The sequence below is a fragment of the Rutilus rutilus genome, assembly GCF_951802725.1.
Source record: "Rutilus rutilus genome assembly, chromosome: 16".
In the NCBI taxonomy this organism is placed as follows: domain Eukaryota; kingdom Metazoa; phylum Chordata; class Actinopteri; order Cypriniformes; family Leuciscidae; genus Rutilus; species Rutilus rutilus.
This window is the reverse complement of record NC_140224.1, coordinates 37,877,146-37,894,645: the sequence shown is the minus strand read 5'-3', so window position 1 is coordinate 37,894,645 and position 17,500 is coordinate 37,877,146. Positions and strand designations below refer to the sequence as shown.

The window sequence follows — 17,500 nt, the reverse complement described above, 5'->3', positions numbered from 1 at the left end:
ATCATAAAAAACTGATTAATTAAAACAACATTACAAGCAGACCTTTGGGAAATAAATCATTAAAATATATTTTATGAGATGATCAGTTTCTAAATAAATATTATCAGTAATATCTGCACTTCAGAATCTCCAGACAATAAATCGGTTATATATAAAAATCCAGGGAGTGATTTTGTGAAATTGCAGTAAAATATCAACGCTTTATAAAGATTCATAACGATCGTGAGTTTTGATGATGTCATTCATCTCACTCTTCATGAGGAGCTTAAAATGCAGGAAACCATGAACTATAACTGACGGGAAACATGAACCCAGACTGAGCTGAAATTACCAATAAACTTTAAAAAGAAATTCATTTTTTCATATTTCCATGTCAAACTGTGTCAGAGTAAAGGCCGTATGTCAGTCTGGAGTTAGGGTTAGGGTTAGGGTTAGGGTTAGGGTTCTGTCTGTCTTCTGGAGTTAGGGTTAGGGTTAGGGTTAGGGTTCTGTCTGTCTTCTGGAGTTAGGGTTAGGGTTCGGGTTCTGTCAGTCTGGAGTGTGTGTATGAGCAGTGTCTGCTGTATCCCGGAGCACAGATGAGGAGAGTTAGGGTTAGGGTTCGGGTTAGGGTTCGGGTTCTGTCAGTCTGGAGTGTGTGTATGAGCAGTGTCTGCTGTATCCCGGAGCACAGATGAGGAGAGACTGAAGCACAGATGAGGAGAGATGCGTGACCATCACCAGCGCCTGAACTTCCTGCTCCTCATCGATTCCTCTGCTATATTTCTGCATCGCTCTTTGGGTTAATTAATTAAAAGTATTGATTGATGGGTTGTAACAATTCTAAGGAAAACAAAGTGTTTTATGACAACATGTACCATAAATAACATCCAATCAATAACAAGATGCTCATATTTAGTGATACTAGCAGTTCAGAGGCGGGAGCGTCACATGACTGAAGACAGCTGCATGTATAAGAGTGAGTGAGTGAGTGTGTGTGTGTGTGTGTGTGTGTGTTTGAGAGAGAGAGAGAGAGTGAGTGTGTGTGTGTGTGTGTGTGTGTGTGTTTGAGAGAGAGAGAGTGTGTGTGTGTGTGTGTGTGTGTGTGTTTGAGAGAGAGAGAGAGTGTGTGTGTGTGTGTTTGAGAGAGAGAGAGTGTGTGTGTGTGTTTGAGAGAGAGAGAGAGTGTGTGTGTGTGTTTGAGAGAGAGAGAGAGAGAGAGAGAGAGTGTGTGTGTTTGAGAGAGAGAGAGAGTGTGTGTGTGTGTGTGTGTGTGTGTGTGTGTGTGTGTGTGTGTTTGAGAGAGAGAGTGTGTGTGTGTGTGTGTGTGTGTGTGTGTGTGTGTGTGTGTGTGTGTGTTTGAGAGAGAGAGTGTGTGTGTGTGTGTGTGTGTGTGTGTGTGTGTGTGTTTGAGAGAGAGAGTGTGTGTGTGTGTGTGTGTGTGTGTGTGTGTTTGAGAGAGAGAGTGTGTGTGTGTGTGTGTGTGTGTGTGAGTGAGTGAGTGTGTGTGTGTTACAGTCGTGTCTCTCACCTGACAGTATGAATGCAGTGCTGTGAAGTGTGTGTGTGTGTGTGTGTGTGTGTGTGTGTGTGTGTGTTACAGTCGTGTCTCTCACCTGACAGTATGAATGCAGTGCTGTGGTGTGTGTGTGTGTGTGTTACAGTCGTGTCTCTCACCTGACAGTATGAGTGCAGTGCTGTGAAGTGTGTGTGTGTGTGTGTGTGTGTGTGTGTGTGTGTGTCTCTCACCTGACAGTATGAGTGCAGTGCTGTGAAGTGTGTGTGTGTGTGTGTGTGTGTGTGTGTGTCTCTCACCTGACAGTATGAGTGCAGTGCTGTGAAGTGTGTGTGTGTGTGTGTGTGTGTGTGTGTGTGTGTGTGTGTGTGTGTGTGTGTCTCTCACCTGACAGTATGAGTGCAGTGCTGTGAAGTTCCACGCCTTCGCTTGTCCTGCATTATATCTCAGTATGGCGTCCTAGAGAGTTACATATTATAAAAAGGTTAAATTCTTGACATAAATATCAAAAGCAGCTTCACTTTCACTGGCAGTGAGTTAGTTCATCATTCGCTGCGTTCTGCTGCCCTCCTCTGGACTAAACCAGGACACTACAACACATTTCATTCACTCAGCTCTTATCTTAATGAGGTCAAGATGAACTATATTACAATTAATACTGATTGACCCAAACATTTTTACATCTTTAAAATTTCAATAAAACAGTATTAATCATTCTTCCAAATTAGGGACGTTGAGTCATATTTAGTTCATTGCTAAAAGTTCATTCATAGCTGATGATGTAAACACACACACACACACACACACACACACTGACACAGAATGTATAGAGTAAAACCGAGCGAATCTGTGTAATTTCAGAGAGGAGGAAGTGACATCACCTTCACATCGTGAGAAGACGTGAACGGGACGCTCAGGGATCGAGTAATCAGATCCCATCGGCTCTGGAGAGTCTGCAAATATTCACACAAACATCACACAGTAATGAAGCTGATGCAGTAATGTGTGTGTGTGTGTGTGTGTGTGTGTGTGTCTGTCTGACTGTTCGGTCCACAGGGAACAGGCTGTGTGTGTGTATGTGTGTGTGTGTGTGTGTGTCTGACCGTTCGGACCACAGGGAACAGGCTGTGTGTGTGTGTGTGTGTGTGTGTGTGTGTGTGTGTGTGTGTGTGTGTGTGTGTGTGTGTGTGTGTGTGTGTCTGACCATTCGGTCCACAGGGAACAGGTTGTGTGTGTGTGTGTGTGTGTGTGTCTGACCGTTCGGTCCACAGGGAACAGGTTGTGTTGGGAGCAGGGCAGTTTGACGTGGGAATCATCCCAGCAGTCGTTCCGAGTCTCTGGAAACGGCACCGGAACCTCCTCAGGATCCAAACGCTCCGTCTGGAAAACAAACAGACATTAAAACCTGAAATTACAAATGAATGAAGAAATCATAATAATTATAGCTTATATCAGAACTGCTTCCTGTTCCAGTGTTTCCCACACACAGACTAATGCGGTTCGCCACAGGATCAACACCGGCCGCCACATCGTGTTTCGTTATTCTTTTTTTTATTAACGCTATTTAAAACACAAAGTTCAGTTGCATTTCCTTTCGCTGCTCTCCCTCCGTCTCTTACGCATCTCTCTCACACACTCACACACACACGCTGTGTAACTGTAACTCAGTCGGATCATGACCGTAACTCAGCCGGATCATGACCGTAACTCAGCTGGATCGTAACTCAGCTGGATCATGACCGTAACTCAGCTGGATCGTAACTCAGCCGGATCATGACCGTAACTCAGCTGGATCGTAACTCAGCTGGATCATGACCGTAACCGTAACTCAGCCGGATCATGACCGTAACTCACCCGGATCATGACCGTAACCGTAACTCAGCCGGATCATGACCGTAACTCACCCGGATCATGACCGTAACCGTAACTCAGCCGGATCATGACCGTAACTCAGCTGGATCGTAACTCAGCTGGATCATGACCGTAACTCAGCTGGATCGTAACTCAGCTGGATCATGACCGTAACTCAGCCGGATCATGACCGTAACTCAGCTGGATCGTAACTCAGCTGGATCATGACCGTAACTCAGCTGGATCGTAACTCAGCTGGATCATGACCGTAACCGTAACTCAGCCGGATCATGACCGTAACTCACCCGGATCATGACCGTAACCGTAACTCAGCCGGATCATGACCGTAACTCACCCGGATCATGACCGTAACTCAGCTGGATCGTAACTCACCCGGATCATGACCGTAACTCACCCAGATCGTAACTCACCCGGATCGTAACTCACCCGGATCGTAACTCACCCGGATCGTAACTCACCCGGATCATGACCGTAACTCACCCGGATCATGACCGTAACTCACCCGGATCATGACCGTGTGCCCATCAGCAGGTCTGAGGGCCGGTAAGGAGCCGCTGCACGCCGGCGCCCTCCTCAGGTCAGCGAGAGAAACACCCTGACTGATGACATCACTGCTGAGTGCCTTCCCATCAGCCCCTGATGCAGCCCTGCAATGAGAGAATCAGGAATGAGGAGCCAATCACATGATCAGAGACTCAAACTGCTGTTAATGTGTGTTACAAACTACACAAGATATGACAGCGTGTTCCAGGTCCTGCCAATATCCAGCAACTTCGCACAGCCATTGAAGAGGAGTGGAACAACATTCCACAGGCCACAATCAACAACCTGATCAACTCTATGCGAAGGAGATGTGTTGCACTGCGTGAGGTAAATGGTGGTCACACCAGATACTGACTGGTTTTCGGACCTGCCCAATACAGTAAAACTGTACATTTTAGAGTGGCCTTTTATTGTGGCCAGCCTAAGGCACACCTGTGCAATAATCGCGCTGTCTAACCAGCATCTTGATACGCCACACCTGTGAGGTGGATGGATTATCTCGGCAAAGGAGAAGTGCTCACTAACAGATTTAGACAGATTTGTGAACAATATTTGAGAGAAATAGGCCTTTTGTGTACATAGAAAAAGTCTTCGATCTTTGAGTTCAGCTCATGAAAAATGGGGGCAAAAACAAAAGTGTTGCGTTTATAATTTTGTTCAGTGTATATACAATACAATACAATAAAAAATACAGCCAATTCAATTTACACAAGTTGTTGTACATTTTTCATATGATAAAAATTCGAATCCTTTTCTCTAATATTTGATTAAACAGGTCCTTAGGAGAGCTTACTAAATTCAAACTTTGTCTACTTGTATTTAAAGTCGTTTAGTAAAAAAGGAGGATCTTGCAGAAAATAAAGTTGGTTCTTCAGTGATTCAGTCCAACAGTAACCGTCATTAATGACTGTGAACAACACTTGATCAAATCTAGATCTGACAGAGAATTAACCAGATAAGACCAGCTTCGGCTTGATTCTGCTGTTTCTAGCGTTCATCACTTTAACAAACTTGTTTCAAAGTTTACGTTCTCGAGCATCAAACACTGCTGTGTAAATGAACGTCCAGAACACATTAAAAGTTTCTGTTTTCAGTTAAAGTGGTGTCGTGTTAGCTAAATTAATAACTAATGATCTTTACAATGGAAGTGAATTGATCAAAACTAACTTTAGATGGACAATAACTTTATTCTAGAGCTGCTGTAAAGCCTAAACAGTCTCTGTTACTGTAATCTCCTATTGTCACTGTAAAGCTGCTTTGAAAAAGTCCATATTGTTAAAAGCGCTGTATAAATGAAGCAGGAGCACTTCCTGTCAGGGATTAGCCAACACTGACAGCAGCTTTAATCACACAAACTCACGCTAATCTGCGGAAACTGCTGAAGATCGAGCAGATCCTGTGGCTGAACCTGATCCTCATCATCCGACACACTTCTGTCAGGTTCTACAACAACATCAGACCAGCTTTACCACTACACCTGAAACCATCATCAACACTGAGACAGAAGAAGAGAGATTACTGATTACCGACCGCGAAGGCCCTCAGGAGCCCGAACACACACGACACGAGGAACACCGCGACACACAGGTGCAGAATCCAAGGGTTCGAGTCCTGAATCCCGTCCATCACTGTCCGCACTCACTTTCACTTTATTCACTTTCACTTTCCGTTTCTCAGCAGATCAGCTACACGTCATAAAACTTCACAATGTTTACAGTTTGTATCTGATTAATTATCAAGGATCTGAGTCATGTAATATTTGCCACGGATACAGAAAGAGCAAAGATTAAAAACTAAACTCTCCAGAAACTAATTCTACAATCCCTCATCATGAATATTAATTAGATATCATGACGTTCGCCGCTCTGATTGGCGTTCGCCGTCACAGGCGTATCAGTGCTGTCCAATGAGAACACAGAGCGTTATTCACCTGCTAGTGAAGAAGTGTGTGATTCTGCGCGCCTCCGGATCAGAACCGGCTCGTCTGGGCTGGATCCTCGCGGGCTCGCGCTCTGGTGAGGTGGAGAGGTCAGTGTGAGCTGAGCTCTTCCGGGTCACACTGGGCTTCTTCTGCAGCCAGAGATCCAGAGAGTTCTGATGGATCTTCCTCTGGAGTTTAGATGAACCTTCAGGACGAACGGCTTCTTTTCTTTGGTTTTCTGCATCTTCAGGCCTGTTGAATAGAAATCATATTATAAATGATAATTTAGAGAAACTTCAGCTGTTAAGGTTTGGATCTAAACTTCTTTTGTTACCTTCCTTCAGACTCCAGCGGCCTCTGGCGCTTCTTCAGCGGCTCGCAGTCTGACATCTGAGGAATAAAGATAAAGAAAACTCTAATATAATTCACTGATGAGAATCACGACATGTATTAACATACAACAACGGTCCCGTCGTGTTCAAGGTTACTATTTCCTGCAGTAATCGGATCACACTCGCAGTTTTAAAGTTTATAAGGATGGATTCCATGCAGATGCTGAAGTGCACGGATCTGACTTCCTGTTTTCATGACGTTTAGCGCCAGTAACCAATGAGCTGTCGATGTTCTGCGAGTGGGCGGGGACTGTGGGGCGCATGTGTTCTGACGCGCTGCTGTGTGTTCTGGTTCTAATCAGCTCAACTCTCCGATGTCTACCGAACGCGCGTGCCTGTGCGTTCTGTGCGGTTTACCTGCGGCGGGGAAATCCCGTCTGGCGCACGAGCTGCGGAGTCACGCGCACGGGCTCGGCTGGATGACGCTGCTCGTGACGTATGACGAACTGATCCCAGCGCGCGACTGGCAAGAGGTTTCTCTTTCATGTTATGATAAACATGTTAATATGTCTTGTCTCTGTACAGTGTCGTACTGTGATGGTGGCTGTCAAAATCATCAGAGTGAGAGTGTGAGTGTGTGTGTGTGTGTGTGTGTATGTGTGACAGAGAGAGAGAGAGTGTGTGTGTGTGTGTGTGTGTGTGTACCTGTTTTTGAGTGTTTTTGGAAATGTAAAAATGCATAAAGTTTTCTGTGATGGATAGGGTTAGGAGACAGAATATACCTTTGTATGTTACTAATTATTCAGAAAATGCGTAAGTCCACAAGCATTATGTTTGTATGAGAGCTGCTGGTACATATATTGTTTTGTATGAAAGCCGTTTGTGATTTTGCTAAAGCAAAATTTTTTTTGTTGTTTTTGTCTGAAGGGTTATATTGCTCATTGCACATAACAGGAGGATGTTGGATAGAAGTCTATTATTTTATGTTAGAGATTCAGAATATGTTGAAGTTTGTATTAATCTACTACAAGTTTGCTGCTAGTACCCAGCAAACACGTTTACATTGTGGCGACGTCTGTGGCACGTTGCATTTCTGCTATGGCAACGTCGCTGTCTACGTGCTCGCAACATTGTAACAACGTAGAATTGTAAGACGGACAGGGCTGTAGCAACGCTGCTACGCGACATTCAGCTACTGAGAGATGACGTTCTGACAATTAATTTTTTTTTATGCTAGATAGGTCTATAGATATTCCCCATTTAGCATGTTATGTTTTGTGGTTAATTTTTAATTAGTCATAATTATGTTATATAATTATATACTTTTTAAATATTGTTTATCCTTATTATTATTTATGGGCCTAACAGTAAATTCATTATAATCAACATCTGCAAGTGTACACTTTGAAGAGTAAAAATGACATAGAAGGTTAGCTAATTCAACTTTATTAAAACTGCATATGGTAATCAAATTGCACTTTCAAAAGTCATACATTTGTGAAAAAAAAAAACATATTATACAGGGAGTGGACTAACGTTAACTAGCATGAGCAAACATGCGAAAATCTGGCAAAGAAACGAATGAGATGACAAATCAAAGGAAAAATTAAACAGGTGTGCGAGCAGTTACAAAAAAAAAATTCTGCGTTTCCAACACCAAACAAAAAAAAAATAGTAAAAAACATTAACGTGCAACAAGTAGGCTACGCGTCGCTGCCTGTTCAATGAGTGCTGAAATCAATTACTCATCATTAAAGTCATGTTGGCTTCATACTTTTGGCATAAAGTTAAATATTTGTCATACCTGACCAGAAGATGTTAAAAAAAATGTCACATCAGATAAGGAAGTTGTAGGTTGTGTTTGAATAATTACGTATCTTATTTAGCTGAAGTGAATTAAACACAATTCTCACGTATCCTTGCTTGATGAAGAATGAGAGACGGCTCAACGATCAGTTGAAATTTAAAAGGCTGATTTTCGCGCTTCAGGGCAGTGACGATCTGGATACGGCCCGGATCCGGCTGACTACATCATGCGTTGTGGTCGTGTCTAGGCGCAGGTCCTCCATCTGATCTGGATACGGCCCGGATCCGGCTGACTACATCATGCGTTGTGGTCGTGTCTAGGCGCAGGTCCACCATCTGATCTGGATACGGCCTGGATGCGGCTGACTACATCATGCGTTGTGGTCGTGTCTAGGCGCAGGTCCTCCATCTGATCTGGATACGGCCCGGATCCGGCTGACTACATCATGCGTTGTTGTCGTGTCTAGGCGCAGGTCCACCATCTGATCTGGATACGGCCCGGATCCGGCTGAATACATCATGCGTTGTGGTCGTGTCTAGGCGCAGGTCCACCATCTGATCTGGATACGGCCCGGATCCGGCTGACTACATCATGCGTTGTGGTCGTGTCTAGGCGCAGGTCCACCATCTGATCTGGATACGGCCCGGATCCGGCTGAATACATCATGTGTTGTGGTCGTGTCTAGGCGCAGGTCCTCCATCTGATCTGGATACGGCCCGGATCCGGCTGAATACATCATGCGTTGTGGTCGTGTCTAGGCGCAGGTCCTCCATCTGATCTGGATACGGCCCGGATCCGGCTGAATACATCATGCGTTGTGGTCGTGTCTAGGCGCAGGTCCAGCATCTGATCTGGATACGGCCCGGATCCGGCTGAATACATCATGCGTTGTGGTCGTGTCTAGGCGCAGGTCCAGCATCTGATCTGGATACGGCCCGGATCCGGCTGAATACATCATGCGTTGTGGTCGTGTCTAGGCGCAGGTCCAGCATCTGATCTGGATACGGCCCGGATCCGGCTGAATACATCATGCGTTGTGGTCGTGTCTAGGCGCAGGTCCAGCATCTGATCTGGATACGGCCCGGATCCGGCTGAATACATCATGCGTTGTGGTCGTGTCTAGGCGCAGGTCCTCCATCTGATCTGGATACGGCCCGGATCCGGCTGAATACATCATGCGTTGTGGTCGTGTCTAGGCGCAGGTCCTCCATCTGATCTGGATACGGCCCGGATCCGGCTGACTACATCATGGGTTGTGGTCGTGTCTAGGCGCAGGTCCTCCATCTGATCTGGATACGGCCCGGATCCGGCTGAATACATCATGCGTTGTGGTCGTGTCTAGGCGCAGGTCCTCCATCTGATCTGGATACGGCCCGGATCCGGCTGAATACATCATGCGTTGTGGTCGTGTCTAGGCGCAGGTCCTCCATCTGATCTGGATACGGCCCGGATCCGGCTGAATACATCATGCGTTGTGGTCGTGTCTAGGCGCAGGTCCTCCATCTGATCTGGATACGGCCCGGATCCGGCTGATTACATCATGCGTTGTGGTCGTGTCTAGGCGCAGGTCCACCATCTGATCTGGATACGGCCCGGATCCGGCTGAATACATCATGTGTTGTGGTCGTGTCTAGGCGCAGGTCCACCATCTGATCTGGATACGGCCCGGATCCGGCCGACTACACCATTCTTCTTATGATGTAAAGAGTACATCAGGTGTAATAGGAAGTGTTCCAGGTTCCGGCTGACCTAGTTTATGCAGCAATCATCAGTGTGAATGAGTGAGTGTGTGAGTGAGTGTTTTGACAGTAAGTTTTCTGTTCTCTTTGTCTGGCTCATGTGTCTGTTGTATTGTTTTGTTTTCTAGACTGAATGGAAGCAACACAGGAAGACGGTTCTGATGTGTTTGGAGAAATTCCTGCAGCAGACTCACACACTCTCCGATCAGACTCGGACTCACACACTCTCCGATCAGACTCACACATTCTCCGCTCACACTCACACACTCTCAGAGAGTGCTGATGGCATCTGGATGCGCTTCCAGCAGATGCTGCAGCAGCAGAGCGTCTCTCACACACACTCACACTCGCAGCAGAGCGTCTCTCACACACACTCGCAGCCGCTCGTCCTGCTGCTGGACGACAACTTCTACTACCAGAGCATGAGGTTCCAAATCCACCAGCTGGCGAGGAAGTGTAGGTGCAGCTCCTGTGTTTCAGAGGCGGGCTGCTGGAGAGTGTGTGCTGATGTCCTGTGTGTGTCTGTATGTGTGTGTTGGACAGACGGCATGGGCTTCTGCCAGGTGTTCCTGCACTGTCCGCTGCAGGTGTGTGTCCAGAGGAACCGGCAGAGATCTCAGCGAGTCCCTGAGGAGGTGCTGGTCCAGGTGTGTGAGCGCATGGAGCCTCCGAACGAGAGCCGGAACCGCTGGGAACAGCAGAGCCTCACGCTGGACGGGTCCGAAAGCATCGCAGACCGAGACCTGTAGGTCAAACACACACACACACACACACACAGCTCCGAGAGCATTGCAGACCGAGACCTGTAGGTCAAACACACACACACACACACACAGCTCCGAGAGCATCGCAGACCGAGACCTGTAGGTCAAACACACACATACACACGGCTCCGAGAGCCTCGCAGACCGAGACTTATGGGTCAAACACACACACATCATGTTTAAACTCTGCATGAAAGGGAGGTTACGCTGGTCTTTTCCTTTCGATAAAGTCGTATATTTGAGTGAAACGCTTCTGTAACAAGAACAAATGTACAGTGCATCCGGAAAGTATTCACAGTGCTTCACTTTTTTCCACATTTTGTTATGTTACAGCCTTATTTCAAAATGGATTAAATTCATTATTTTCATTATTTCTTTCCCTTGATCCTGACGAGTCTCCCAGTTCCTCATCTTTCCCTCGATCCTGACGAGTCTCCCAGTTCCTCATCTTTCCCTTGATCCTGACGAGTCTCCCAGTTCCTCATCTTTCCCTCGATCCTGACGAGTCTCCCAGTTCCTCATCTTTCCCTCGATCCTGACGAGTCTCCCAGTTCCTCATCTTTCCCTCGATCCTGACGAGTCTCCTAGCCCCTGCTGCTGTTAAACACCCCCACAGCTGATGCTGCTTCACTGTAGGGATGCCTTTTGACAAACTCCAGGCGAGCTGTCATGTGCCTTTTACTGAGGAGTGGCTTCCGTCTGATTGGTGGAGAGCTGCAGAGATGGTTGTTCTTCTGGAAGGTTCTCCTCTCTCCACAGAGAAACGCTGGTGCTCTGTCGGAGTGACCATCGGGTTCTGGGTCTCCTCCCTGACTTACCCCTTTTCCACCAAGGCAGTGCTGGTGCCGGTTCGGAGCCGGTGCCTACTCGCAAACCAGTTCTTTGTGTTTTGACAGCCAAAGATCCGGTTCTCGGCCAGGAAAATTGGTTCCAAAGCGGCACCAACTCTTTGCTGGACTAAAACCGTTCTTTTACCGCGTCATGCTTACGTCGGGGGCTGGGGGCGGGGTTATTGTCGACCTTCTTCTCGAACGTAACCTCCGTTTATAGTAATCCAGACGAGCAGCACAAATGTGTTCTAAACGTCTTCTTCTGACCCCAATATAGGATCGCAAAGCCAGGAGAAACATTTGCAGAAAGACGGTGTAGTCCGCCATTGTAGTTGTTATGCTTGAATTTGGCGCAAGTGTTTCTAGGAAAGCTAAGAAGTAGCCTATGGCAATGTACACAGTGACGTAACGACATCGTTCGCTGGGCTCTCTAGTCAGCGGAAAAACAAACAGGTTCTGAGAAGGTTCGCAAGTTGAACCAACTTTGAACCAGCACCAGTTCTGAACCAGTTCTTTTTTGGTGGAAAAGGGGTAACTGAGGCCCTTCTCCCGCGATCGCTCAGCTCTAGGAAGAGTCCTGGTGGTTCCACACTTCTTCCATTTACGGATGATGGAGGCCACTGTGCTCATGGGGATCTTCAACGCTGCAGAAATGTGTCTGTACCCTTCCCCATATCTGTGCCTCAATACAATCCTGTCTCAGAGGTCTATAGACAATTCCTTGGACTTCATGGCTTGGTTTGTGCCCTGACATGCACTGTTAACTGTGAGACCTTATATAGACAGTTGTGTGCCTTTCCAAATCATGTCCAATCATTTGAATTTACCACAGGTGGACTCCAATCCAGTTGTAGAAACCCATCTCAAGGACGATCAGTGGAAACCGGATGAACCTCAGCTAAGTTTTGAGTGTCATGGCAAAGGCTGTGAATACTTATGTACATGTGATTTTTTTTCATTTTTTTTTTTTTTTCATTTTTAATAAATTTGCAAAGATTTCAAACAAACTTCTTTCACATTGTCATTATGGGGTATTGTTTGTAGAGGGAAAATAATGTAAATAAAGGCTTTAACATAAAAAATGTGGAAAAAGTGAAGCGCTGTGAATCATGCCAGCAGCCATATCCCCCTGTAGCCCAGGACTGGGTCCCACTGAAGCTAAGCAGGGCTGAGTCTGGTCAGTTCCTGGATGGGAGACTCCTGAGTAAACCAGGTTTCTGCTGGAAGAGGTGTTAGTGAGGCCAGCAGGGGGCGCTCACCTTGGGGTCTGTGTGGGTCCTAACGCCCCAGGATAGTGATGGGGACACTATACTGTCAAAGAGCACCGTCCTTCGGATGAGACGTAAAACCGAGGTCCTGACTCTCTGTGGTGATTAACAATCCCATGGCACTCCTGGTAAAGAGTAGGGCTGTAACCCGGTGTCCCAGACAAACTCCACCCATTGGCCCTTGCCAATCATGGCCTCCTAATAATCCCCATCCACTGAATTGGCTTGATCACCTCTAGCTGGTGTGTGTGTGTGTGTGTGTGTGTGGTGAGCGCACTGGTGCTGTTGTACTGTGGCTGCCATCGCATCATCCCAGTGGATGCTGGTTGAGGAGAGATTCCCTGGTATGATTGTAAAGAGCTTTGGGTGTACAGTAGTACATATGAAAGCGCTATATAAATGCCTCATTCATTCATTCATTCATTCATTCATTCAATACTTTCCGGATGCACTCTAGGGCGTCATCAGAGAAGAGATTCTGCTAGAAAAGTTATTCTGATTCAAGATTATTAAAACAATGATGATGTGTACCCATAAATCATTTAGAATAAACGAGAATCGTCCGCTTTGATTTCATGGTGACTTTAAATCCACAGATCGTCTGATGTAATATTTGTGTGTTTAATTGTCTCAGATGATGATTCTTCTTCTCGTTTCCTCTTTCTTTCTCCTGAAGGCAGAAGCTGATGGACTTGCTGGCGTCGGCGCTGGAGAACCCGTTGCGGCCCGTCCAGGACGAGTCTGAGCAGAAGGTCTGAACGCTTCGTTCATCAGTCAGAGACAGAGCAGCACATTCAGTTCATCACCGTTACACATGCGCACAGAGCTCACCTGTTCCACTGCTGTGGATGATGATTGTAGTCTGTAGTGAGCAGACCCTCTGATGCGATCCTCTGTGTTTCAGGAGGCGGACCGACGGATCTGTGCATCCAGTGCTCTCCATCGGGCCGACCAGACCTGCAGACGCCTGGTGTCTCACGCCGTGGCCTCGGCTCGCGGTACTGGACCAGTCATGCTAACCTCGGCTAATATGAGCCTGTTCAGAGTGTGTGTGATGTGTGTTTCTTCAGGGTGTGTGAGATGTGCGTTTCTTCAGGGTGTGTGTGATGTGCGTTTCTTCAGGGTGTGTGAGATGTGTGTTTCTTCAGAGTGTGTGAGATGTGTGTTTCTTCAGGGTGTGTGAGATGTGCGTTTCTTCAGGGTGTGTGAGATGTGTGTTTCTTCAGAGTGTGTGAGATGTGTGTTTCTTCAGGGTGTGTGAGATGTGTGTTTCTTCAGGGTGTGTGAGATGTGTGTTTCTTCAGAGTGTGTGAGATGTGTGTTTCTTCAGGGTGTGTGAGATGTGTGTTTCTTCAGAGTGTGTGAGATGTGTGTTTCTTCAGGGTGTGTGAGATGTGTGTTTCTTCAGAGTGTGTGAGATGTGTGTTTCTTCAGGGTGTGTGAGATGTGTGTTTCTTCAGGGTGTGTGAGATGTGTGTTTCTTCAGGGTGTGTGAGATGTGTGTTTCTTCAGAGTGTGTGAGATGTGTGTTTCTTCAGGGTGTGTGAGATGTGTGTTTCTTCAGAGTGTGTGAGATGTGTGTTTCTTCAGGGTGTGTGAGATGTGTGTTTCTTCAGAGTGTGTGAGATGTGTGTTTCTTCAGGGTGTGTGTGATGTGCGTTTCTTCAGGGTGTGTGAGATGTGTGTTTCTTCAGGGTGTGTGAGATGTGTGTTTCTTCAGGGTGTGTGAGATGTGTGTTTCTTCAGGGTGTGTGTGATGTGCGTTTCTTCAGGGTGTGTGAGATGTGTGTTTCTTCAGGGTGTGTGTGATGTGCGTTTCTTCAGGGTGTGTGAGATGTGTGTTTCTTCAGGGTGTGTGAGATGTGTGTTTCTTCAGAGTGTGTGAGATGTGTGTTTCTTCAGAGTGTGTGAGATGTGTGTTTCTTCAGAGTGTGTGAGATGTGTGTTTCTTCAGGGTGTGTGAGATGTGTGTTTCTTCAGGGTGTGTGAGATGTGTGTTTCTTCAGAGTGTGTGAGATGTGTGTTTCTTCAGGGTGTGTGAGATGTGTGTTTCTTCAGAGTGTGTGAGATGTGTGTTTCTTCAGGGTGTGTGAGATGTGTGTTTCTTCAGAGTGTGTGAGATGTGTGTTTCTTCAGGGTGTGTGAGATGTGCGTTTCTTCAGGGTGTGTGAGATGTGTGTTTCTTCAGAGTGTGTGAGATGTGTGTTTCTTCAGGGTGTGTGTGATGTGCGTTTCTTCAGGGTGTGTGAGATGTGTGTTTCTTCAGAGTGTGTGAGATGTGTGTTTCTTCAGGGTGTGTGTGATGTGTGTTTCTTCAGGGTGTGTGAGATGTGTGTTTCTTCAGAGTGTGTGAGATGTGTGTTTCTTCAGGGTGTGTGAGATGTGCGTTTCTTCAGGGTGTGTGAGATGTGCGTTTCTTCAGGGTGTGTGTGATGTGCGTTTCTTCAGGGTGTAGAGTGTGTGAGATGTGCGTTTCTTCAGGGTGTGTGTGATGTGCGTTTCTTCAGGGTGTGTGAGATGTGTGTTTCTTCAGAGTGTGTGAGATGTGTGTTTCTTCAGAGTGTGTGAGATTGTGCGTTTCTTCAGGGTGTGTGAGATTGTGCGTTTCTTCAGGGTGTGTGAGATTGTGCGTTTCTTCAGGGTGTGTGAGATTGTGCGTTTCTTCAGGGTGTGTGAGATGTGCGTTTCTTCAGGGTGTGTGTGATGTGTGTCGGTTCTGCTGTGTCTCACAGAAGCGCAGGCGTCTCCAGATGTGCTGAAGGCTCTCGCCAAAGAGCTGAACGAGCTGAAGACTCGGTTCCTCCAGGATCTGAAGAAGGACCTTCCTCCTTTCCCTGAGGAGAAACTGCTGGCGTTCGAGCACCGCACACGCCAGACGCTGTCAGAACACATGAGGAACACCAGAGGAACATCATGAGGAACATCACTGACCCCGAACACATGAGGAACATCACTGACCCCGAACACATGAGGAACATCACTGACTCTGAACACGAGGAACACCAGAGGAACACCAGAGGAACACCAGAGGAACATCATGAGGAACATCACTGACCCCGAACACATGAGGAACATCACTGACTCTGAACACGAGGAACACCAGAGGAACACCAGAGGAACATCACTGACTCTGAACACATGAGGAACATCATGAGGAACATCACTGACTCTGAACACATGAGGAACATCAGAGGAACATCATGAGGAACATCACTGACCCCGAACACATGAGGAACATCATGAGAGGAACATCATGAGGAACATCACTGACTCTGAACACGAGGAACACCAGAGGAACACCAGAGGAACATCACTGACCCCGAACACATGAGGAACACATGAGGAACATCACTGACCCCGAACACATGAGGAACACATGAGGAACATCACTGACGTCTGAAATCCATAATTTATGACCTCTGTCAACTGGGTTTCTTAATACTGTAAATGTTTTCAAAGCATCAGTCACAAACACTCAGATTTAGTATGACAGACGGACAATGAATCTGTAATATTGGGTCAGAGGTCACTGATGCTCATAGGGTTAAAGGTCAGTTAGGGTTAGAGAGGTCAGTGTTCCTCAGGTCACGTTAACCACATTTTTCACTCATCTCATCGTTTGACTGTCTGAAATATTTAAATTGATAACGATTTTTAAACATGCATTATTGTCTTTAAAAAAGTTTTTTTTTTCAAAACAATGATGGAAATAAATATGAATTATGTAGTTGACCTGAGTCAATAAATTCAGTGAGCTCTAAGTCGAGTATAATTTATGAAATATATACAATGCATAATAAATCATAATGCATTATTATTTAATAAATATTTCAGATGATCCTTTTGACGAATCTCCATTTGGTTCCAGTTTGTGATAAAATAAAATAATTTTACTAATTGCCGGATAGTATTATAGATTATTATTAGTAAAATGGCATTGTTAGTGAGTTTGTTATAGTAGTAAAATAAAGGATCAGAAATGCCCTATCTTCAGCTCCAGGATGCCCCTCTAAAGCACAGTCTAAATGGAGGATCTGTTATCCGGACTCTTGATTTGAATAACTTATGGACCTGTCCTCACAGATTTTTTATTCCAAGTAAAATGAAAGAACTCCATTTTAAAATTGTTCACAGATACTACCCTTGTAATTTATTCTTAAGTAGGTTTTTTGAGAATATAGCTTCATTGTGATGATTTTGCAATACTGATGAAGAATCTATTCTACATTGTTTTGTCATTGGCCATTCTCAAAATCTTTTTGGTCAGAAGTTACTGTGCTAATTTCTTCCTGTTGTAACAAAATGATCGAAATCACAGAAGCTATCATCTTCCTGTCAGATTTTCACTCTAATGTCAACAATCTTGAACTATTATTGTATTATTGCTTTGTCTTCTGGGTAAATTTCACATTCATAAAGCCAGAACCATTCAATGTAAACCTAATTTTAGAATGTTTTCATCTGATGTAAAATCTCTTTTTTCTTCTTTTAAGAATGTGTCCAAACCTTTGAATTCAAAGGCTTCTAAAACATTTAACATTCTTGAATCTGTTGTAAGGTATCTGTTGTGATGATATACCATGATGATTTATGTTGCCCGTATATCTACATGTGATATTGTCCATATCCCCCCTTATTAATTTTCAAGTATTGTAATATTTTTGATTTGCAATAAAAATAAAATAAAATAAAAAATAACGGTGTTTATGTGAGTGCCGCTGCTTGTTTCCCCCGGACACTTTAGACAGTGACGCAGAGCCACAATGGCGCCCGGGCTCAGAATGCTGCGACAGGTCAGAACAAACTACAGACACCAGAATACACAAACAACACTCTCGATATTAAAGCTCCAGCACACGACACGACTGACACTGAGCGTAGACATATAATATCTTTTTTATATGAAATTAACAGACTTTTGTGATGGAA

General features: G+C 45.5%; 3 protein-coding genes across 10 annotated transcripts in view; 2 read left to right on the top strand and 1 right to left on the bottom strand.

The window, feature by feature from the left end:
* The window catches only part of LOC311306319 (poly(ADP-ribose) glycohydrolase), a 25,324-nt gene extending 19,016 nt beyond the window's left edge, over positions 1-6,308 (bottom strand). The window contains exons 1-6 of one of the 6 annotated variants that reach the window (XM_084434646.1): positions 6,178-6,308; positions 5,841-6,083; positions 3,870-4,014; positions 2,753-2,875; positions 2,377-2,448; positions 1,883-1,954 (exon numbers count right to left, since the gene is read on the bottom strand). In XM_084434646.1, coding sequence (XP_084290772.1) covers positions 1,883-1,954; positions 2,377-2,448; positions 2,753-2,875; positions 3,870-4,014; positions 5,841-6,083; positions 6,178-6,221 — 699 coding nt within the window. In that variant the 5' untranslated portion in view covers positions 6,222-6,308. Of the gene's footprint in view, positions 1-1,882; positions 1,955-2,376; positions 2,449-2,752; positions 2,876-3,869; positions 4,015-5,270; positions 5,354-5,436; positions 5,773-5,840; positions 6,084-6,165 lie in introns of those variants that run through there. The other 5 variants (XM_084434645.1, XM_084434647.1, XM_084434648.1 and 2 more) reach the window with 5 other exon arrangements.
* Positions 6,309-6,537: 229 nt separating this feature from the next.
* Positions 6,538-16,332, top strand: pstk (phosphoseryl-tRNA kinase; the record flags this gene model as incomplete). Of its 2 annotated transcripts, XM_084434656.1 has the most annotated exons (6): positions 6,538-6,696; positions 9,838-10,165; positions 10,253-10,454; positions 13,248-13,323; positions 13,476-13,569; positions 15,304-16,332. In XM_084434656.1, 6 exons carry the CDS (start codon positions 6,538-6,540, stop codon positions 15,486-15,488), a joined length of 1,044 nt encoding a protein of 347 aa, XP_084290782.1. In that variant the 3' UTR covers positions 15,489-16,332. The 2 variants fall into 2 exon arrangements, with proteins under 2 accessions (XP_084290782.1, XP_084290781.1); XM_084434655.1 differs by having other exon boundaries at positions 9,838-10,454.
* A 959-nt stretch (positions 16,333-17,291) lies between these two features.
* The window catches only part of acadsb (acyl-CoA dehydrogenase short/branched chain), a 16,501-nt gene continuing 16,292 nt past the window's right edge, over positions 17,292-17,500 (top strand). For both annotated transcript variants that reach the window (XM_084434653.1, XM_084434654.1), the window contains exon 1: positions 17,292-17,364. In XM_084434653.1, coding sequence (XP_084290779.1) covers positions 17,335-17,364 — 30 coding nt within the window. In that variant the 5' untranslated portion in view covers positions 17,292-17,334. The remainder of the gene's footprint in view (positions 17,365-17,500) is intronic.